The sequence below is a fragment of the Metopolophium dirhodum genome, chromosome 1 (genome assembly GCF_019925205.1).
Source record: "Metopolophium dirhodum isolate CAU chromosome 1, ASM1992520v1, whole genome shotgun sequence".
Lineage (NCBI taxonomy): Eukaryota > Metazoa > Arthropoda > Insecta > Hemiptera > Aphididae > Metopolophium > Metopolophium dirhodum.
In genome coordinates this window covers 81,061,559-81,069,697 of record NC_083560.1, presented here as the reverse complement: position 1 = coordinate 81,069,697, position 8,139 = coordinate 81,061,559, and the positions used below count along the sequence as shown (strand labels likewise).

General features: G+C 29.0%; 1 protein-coding gene across 2 annotated transcripts; it reads right to left on the bottom strand.

Annotated features, from left to right (window-relative positions):
• Positions 1–200: 200 nt before the first annotated feature.
• On the bottom strand, positions 201–6,767 carry LOC132935327 (actin-like protein 6A). 2 transcript variants are annotated; one of them, XM_061001849.1, is made up of 6 exons: positions 6,643–6,767; positions 6,161–6,422; positions 5,203–5,594; positions 4,884–5,135; positions 1,172–1,351; positions 202–1,080 (listed from the first exon to the last, which is right to left on the bottom strand). In XM_061001849.1, exons 2-6 carry the CDS (start codon positions 6,408–6,410, stop codon positions 865–867), a joined length of 1,290 nt encoding a protein of 429 aa, XP_060857832.1. In that variant the 5' UTR covers positions 6,411–6,422; positions 6,643–6,767; the 3' UTR covers positions 202–864. The 2 variants fall into 2 exon arrangements, with proteins under 2 accessions (XP_060857833.1, XP_060857832.1); XM_061001850.1 differs by lacking the exon at positions 6,643–6,767 and having other exon boundaries at positions 201–1,080; positions 6,161–6,573.
• Between the last annotated feature and the right edge of the window lie 1,372 nt (positions 6,768–8,139).

Below are 8,139 nucleotides of genomic sequence, written 5' to 3'. Positions count from 1 at the left end.
ATAACATATTTATGTGTCTAATCATTTTTTTGAACTGCTTTTATAACAACTTATAATGAAACTTTTATTCAATTTTCAATTTTTTGACCTAACAAACATTTTTTTTTGACATTCATCGAAAAAATATAGGTACACTTGTCATGTATACAAACATACACACATATCATTGTAAAACCAATATATTAATAGTTCCACTTAGAATCTAAAATTATAAAATAAATTGTACATTACATCATAAATATAAAAATCAACCAAACAAACAAATGTTGAGTACGAAATACATCCAATAATAATCTTATTACTAAGTTTAGCAGAAAATGTACACATAATTATTTTGTATTTTGCTAAAGGGTTTTACAACCAGTTTAATATATATAAATAAATACATAATATCATAATAAACGGCAATAAATTGCGGAACTCTGCGGAACTCCAGGGTTCCGTGGAACACAGTTTAAGAAACTCTGGGTTAGGTTATAACGGTTGTAACGGTACACTTAGTCCATTGGGTGGTTTTTCAATTGTGAGGGAGGGAATTGTAGGTTTTTGGTAAACACGTGTGTTTGGTTCTAGCAGAATTTCAAATTAGGCGCCTGTAGGTTTCTGCCATGTCCAGTCGAGGAATGGCAGCATCTCTCTCTAGACTGTTGCCTGCCCAGATAGAGGAGCCGCCCGTGGTCGAGATTCGAACCGATTTGGAACCAACGCCGTAGTCCACTTGGCCACTATGTCCCCTTTTAATATTTTTATTCAGTGAAAATGTGTGCATATAATCTGTGCACAAACGAGTTGTACAAAATAAAAGTAAATAAGTTGTAATTTTAGTAAACGTTGCTCAAACCAGGGGAACCCATATTGGCATTATTAATTGCACTTGTTATGAATTTGACCTTTGCCTCCATCATTATATTCTTGACAGCTAAACCACATTTGTTGAAATGTTCCGGTTGATGCTATTATTGAACCACCAATCCAGGCACCAAATCGCCTCTCAACAGATCCATTAGGTGAAATCATTTTCAATCTCATGCTAGGTGGTACACGAGCTGTGAGATCCCGATTTAATCTCTCTGGGAAACCCTTTTGGCACATAAATATTAAATATATTATATTAATAAATGATTGTATGTATTTAAAAAAATTGTTTGAATAATGATCCATTAAAATTTACTTGTATCAATGAATTTCCGCCAGTGACAACAATGTTGTTGTATAAGGTAGGTCTTATGTCCACATCACACATCCCTGCGCTAGTGACAACAATATGGCTCATGCTTAACATAGAACCACCCATATTAGGGCTAGGATCAAATAACATTTCTGGTATTTTGAATCTTTCATTGCCAAATTCCTTAAAAATATTATATATTATATTAATTTTTTTTAATATTTAACTTTATGTATATTATTGTTTTTGACTGGAGAATTTTGTTCGACTAATATTTTGGAAATTTCATTCATAATGCATATTTTGTTAATTTGCATTTAAAAGTAACCAATGTTGTTTCTAAATAAATAACTTATAAAATAAGTTATACGATCAATTAGTATAATATATTATTTTCAAAATATAATTTTAAATAAAAAAAGGTGGATAAGTGGATGTCGCTCTGCTGTACAGTAGGTTACAAGTGGGTCACTGTAATGGATGGTGTTAAATTTGAATTCAATGATATAATATCATTGTATAAGAAAAACGATTCTGAGCGAAAACGGTCAGTCAGCCTATGATATTACCAAGTATATTTGATGATATTATTGTGAATAAAGTAATTTATACATAACCTATTTATGTGGAGCCTTGTTTTAAATTTTCAATTCTTAGCCATAAAAGTTAAACATTTTATAAATTTTTAACCACAAAATAATTAATAAATTATAAATTTGATAAATGTTGTCAAAATTTGAACTTTAAATGCTTATAAAAATAAATTGTGCCTATGTATTTTTAATATTTTTCAACTGCTATTAGAACGATATATCAGGAGCCCTATATTAAATTTTCACGCTTTTTTACCCAACAAATAAAAATTTATTGATATTTATAGAAAAAAAAACTAAAAAAATTGAAAACTGACAATGTCCGTAAACAGCTCAAAAAGAGTCAAAATATTTTCAATATTTTATGGTGTATAGAAAATGCTAATATAAACATTCAGTCAAAATGTCATGTCCCTACGGTCATTTGTTTTAGAGTTACACCAAAAACCAAAATCTATTTTCTCGAAAACAGATTTTGCGTAAAAATTCCCGTTTTTCCTTAATTTTTCTTTTGTTTTTCACGTCGCTTGTGAAAACTACTGGGAAATTTTTACTTTTGACCCCCCAAAGTACCAACTAGATTCACTTTCCTATCAGAAAAGTTACTATTGAAGAAAATCCAAGCACTTTTACTGTCCTAAAAGGTGATGACAGACACAAAAATAAAAAAAAAAATAAAAAAAAAACACACATCATTGTAGAATCAATACATTCATCGCTTCGCTCAGAATCTAAAACATTAATTTATACAATTTGATAATAGATTCTATAGCTAGTATACTACAAATGATATGGACAATTGTAAATCCCGCTGATTTATAGGTAGTCGATTTTAATCTTTTAGGGTTAGATTTATAACATAATATAAATTCCACCGATACTTTCTATTTACTTGAAGCAAAAATGTAAATTTTACCATTTCGAAATTTAAATATGCAAATCACGTAAACTCCACCGATGGTAAATATATATTTTTATTAATTACATTTTAACTAGACAGTGATCACTGATTATTATTGATAGTTATCTATTTATGTATTTTTATTTTATTTTAAAAACTAGAAATCATTATTTTTAATATATTTTTTCTTAAATTAGTATAAAATTATATTTATTAGTATTTGAATATAATATTATATAATAAAAATGAAATGCTATCCGTTGGTTCCCGAAAAACTTGAGAACGGCTGGACCGATTTGGCTTGTTTTTTTTTAAAGTTTTTAATTGTCTAAATTAGGTTTCTACGGAATGAAATCTTGGAAAAATTGCACGAACGAGGATAGTAATAATAACTGTACTCACACAAGGATTTAGAGATTTACGTCAGAAATTGAACATTTTATTTTGTTTATAAACTGCTGTCATTGTTTACATAGCATCGCACAGATTATAATATAGTAATATGAGTAGAATTAGTATTTATTTGTATTTATTTGTGACTGGTTACATATAAATTAATCTATATACAGTATATATATACAGTATAAATAAAGAACTTGTCCTGATTCATCATCACCTAGCCAGAACCGATTAAGCTATGAGTATGACATTTGGTCAGTAGTTATATGATGTAAAGGTCCACTAAGAAAAAAAATTTGAAATTCATAATGGAAATTTAAATATTTTGTATAGGTATAAATGGTTGTCATTGGTTTCACACTGTTAAAAAAAAAGTTATAAAACAAAAGAACCACACATGGGCGAACCTAGTATAATGCAATATATAAACAAATAACATATTTAGATAGTATAATATAATTTGTTATTAATATAGAGTATAGTAATCTTAACTTATAGTTTTGATATTTGGCCACTATATTTTTTTACCCGGGTGGTTTATTCAAAGTAAATAGACTCAAACACAATTGGACCGTTTTCGATAAAAATTATATCAATAGATTCCTTGAGACTTCGAAGAGGATGTTTATAGTTTATTTTTTTAATCTCTTACATGCTAGGTAGGCCGCTAAACAGTAACTCACACATCCATTTTTTTTCCACTCACGAAAAAAGAACACTTTTTTGGTTTATTTAAAGGATTTCCATTGGTAGCATATTATATTACTATTATAATAAATTAATAGACATAGGTATGACAAAGATATATAAAAAAATATATATTTATAAAAAAAACAAGTCTTTGGCATGGGCAACGCCAGGTGGTACAGCTAGTATATCATAAATATGTACATACATATTATAATGTACTTATACTATTAGTTGCATTCCTGGTAGTAAAAAGTACCGGCAAAATTTACATGAAAAAAGCTTTAAGTGGCAATCTGTGGAATTTACATTCACCCGATTGATATACATCAATGAATTGGTAAATTTTAAGTCATCAACTTGTTTGTTTTTATTATTTTAATTCCTGTTTTAAGGGAATTCAAAACATACCTATGTGATGAGTTCTGTACGGGCAATATTTAGGCAAAGTATTACATATTTTAATATATTAATATATTGGTTAATTTAATCAATTTTTATTCAATCATAACAATCAATCCGATCATGCAATTTTCATATTATAAACAAATTCTAATGTCTTAATATTATGTTCACCTACTTTGGATCTTATAAACAAGTTTTTCCATAATTTTTTTTTTGAAGAAGCGTAGTTTACTTGTGAATATTAATTGTTTATTTTCACATTTTGATAAGATATTAACTATGACTACATTTTTTAAAAAGTTGTTAGTAAGATCTACAGAAGACAAGACGAAGAATCTAAATATGTTTACAAAATTCGTATTTCATAATTAGATAAATAAAAAAAACAGTCCTAGTGGAGTGAACGCCCAAAAACATCCGTATTTGAAGGGGTATGGTATAGGCAATCTTAATGATAAACTAAGAAAAAATAAAATTCAAAATACTAATTCAAAGTTATTTATTTATTGGTTTCGCGTCAGTACCATCATTGTTGATTGTTACTTGTTGCGTGATTCCGAGATTATATATGTATATTATATATTACAAAAACGGATTACGTTAAAAAATCCCACTAAGGCGACGCTCATAGTTAATAAACCAAACTTGTATACGATAAATATAATAATATTTGTAATATTAGCTTTTATTGAATTTTATTACTTTACTATAAGCTCAATGTTATTATTACTTGATTATATCCATTAGGAAATTCATAATGAGAAGTTGGTAGAGTTGATACAATTTTCTCATCATACGGAGTTTCAGATACTTTCAACACAGAATGCTGAAAATCTTGAATAACTGACTGACACATATAATTATACCAAGAGTCTGTCACTTCTGGTAGTGTTCTTTTCTTTGTCCATATTGGTTTTTCTTTTTCTTTTACCGGTGTTTTTTGTGCGACCATGTAATGTGGTGTCACTTCGATATTTTTTTCCTATCAAAGATAAAATCGAAAAATTAAATGAATTAATAAATTGCTATAACAATTGTATTGGACTTACAGCCAGGAACTCTTTGCATTGCATGCTGATGAAATTTCCACCCAAAGGACATTTGACAACGGCAGAATGTATTACATAGCCGTCGTGCACGGGAATGGCAGACGTGTGTACTGCACCACTATCAACGATAATACTAGTAGGACGACCACAAGAAAATGCAGCTAATACAGCATTTCTACATAGATATACAGCCGGCACATGATATTTTTCAAACATTAATTCCACCAGTTTCTCTCTTTTAGATTTAGTATTTAATGGTGATTCACTAAATAATACTGGATGATACTTTGACTCTGTATGTAAGCATTTTGAGTAAGAGTAATCAACAATCTTTTCGAATAAATCCCAATCATCGATCATGCCGTCTTTCATACAGTTTATCACTTCTTTGTCTAGAAATAAAAAAAATATTTTACTAATGGGAAACGTTTTCAAATAGTATTGGGTATATATCAAACGGAAAAAAAAAATTGGTTATAATAAATAGTTGAATCATTTTCAGTTGGCATAAAAATGTATTTAGTTGTGTCAAACAATGTGTTTAGTTGAGAATACTAAAATTGATTAGTTAAAAAGTTTAGTTGCACAAACTGATTGTATAGTAATTTCAACTACCATATTAAATAGTATCCCTAATTTTACCATATAAAATGGCTGATGTACAAGTATTGAATAGTTACAGCAACTATATTCAATGTTAAAATAATTTTAACTATATAATATAGTTATATTATCAGCCATACAATTTAGTACAAGTATAGTACAACAAGTAAGTCTCTGATATATTCGGTAATGAAACATCTCTTTAAACGTAATAATGTTTTATTACGTATTATAATAATATACCTACATTTAAAATTAAAAAGTGTTGCTGGGAGCAACGAACTTCTAGGGGGGAATTTCGGCTATGCTTATTTTGTATATAACGTAAATATTTTAAGTACTTAGATATATATACCTTTACGAGGGACACGCAATGACGTAACATCAGTGAAATATTTTGTGTTCCCATTGATCCGGTTGACGGATTTCGCACCTGGTTCCAACACACTCGTATCTGGTGTACCGTCGTTCAATATGCCAACCATAGACGGTATTTCCCATTTTGGGGCATCATCTTGGGCGGCACCGATGCGCATCGATTGCGATCCCAAGTCGAACACGATCGCACCGATTTCGTCACCACCATACAACATATTGACATTCATGTTTCTGATTTACTGTTCACGAAAGAAAATAGACAACAATTCTATTAATGAAAAATACAATTTACAATTTATAAGGTGGATGTTGGAAATTTAGAATGGTGACCTATTATACGAATAGTTATCACAAACACTCAAAATAATAATAACAATAACAATCGGGATGTCGAACGATAGCTGATGACTCGATTAAACAGGCTTGTTTTTATTGTATTCGTTGGATAAACATACTTACGGTGTTGCCAAGTTTTCAGCATTATTGTGTATGCGTCAGTTTCTTCAACGATTATATAACTATACAAGTGTGTAGTATATAATATTATATATTATATCTCTGGGTACTCGCTTTGAAAATAAAAATTGTAATACAGTAATAATGATGTATACAATAGAAAAGAAACGACTGTGTTCGAAATCGCGCTGAATTTAAAGTGTTGGACGCTAGGAAATGGAAGGGAAAAAATCAATAAACTGCCCGGTAGGTGGGACCCTGCGTGTATGTGTTTTTTGGTGGAGGGGAGTTGCTTTATTGATTTGAAACATCAACGTGAGTGTGAAAACGGACATCTGTGTGTCATCCGTACATCCATACATCGAAGGGTGCGGATTCATTTTTATTTTTATTCTCCGAATCCTTTTATACCAACCCTCTCGAATTCTCATAATTGTCTACTTCTGTTCCTTATTATGATTCTTGAACGGCGCAGGCCCATTCAAACCCCTTACAACAATAACGCTTTGTTTATACATTTGTACATCTTTGTGTACTCTTTTGTGTGCTAGTTAATTATCCCGCGAATAACACGAATTTGCTCATCTGACTTCGATATTTCGTCAGCACAGCTTGAAATGAACATTTTGCAAAAATAATGAAAATTATAAATTTTAAGTAATACTTTTATATTAAAAACCATTTAAATTTAAAATATCAAAAAAATAAATATTATCTGGTAATACATCTTAAAATATAACGCTATTTCTATGCTATTTAAATTTAATAATTATGTAATTATACTTATTATTAAAAAGGTAGGTAAGTGGATGTCACTCTGCTGTACAGTAGGTAACAAGTAGGTCACTGTAATGGAGGGTGTTAAATTTGAATTCAATGATATAATATCATTGTATAGGAAAAAAAATTCTGAGCGAAAACGGTCAGCCTATGATATTACCAAGTATATTTGATGATATTATTGTGAATAAAGCAATAATTTATATATAACCTATTTACGTGAAACCTTGTTTTAAATTTTCAATCCTTAGCTGTAAAAGTTGAACATTTTATACATTTTCAACTACAAAATAATTATTAAATTTTAAATTTAATAAATGTTGTCAAAATTCGAACTTTAAATGCTTATAAAAAAAAGTTATGCATATTTATTTTTGATATTTTTCAACTGCTATTGTAAAGTTATATCAGGAACCTAGCATTACATTTTCACGCTTTTTTACCCAACAAATAAAATTTTATTGATATTTATAGAAAAAAAACTGACAATGTCCGTAAACAGCTCGAAAAGAGTCAAATTATTTTCAAAATTTTATCGTGTATAGAAAATGCTAATATAAAAATTCAGTGAAATTTTCAAGTATCTACAGTCATTCGTTTTTTAATGACAACAAAATAATAAAATCGTTACATGAGAAATTGAGCGAATATCAAATGTTGTAAAAATATGAATTTCAAACGCTCATAAAAATTTAATTTGACTTTCTTGAAGACATTTTT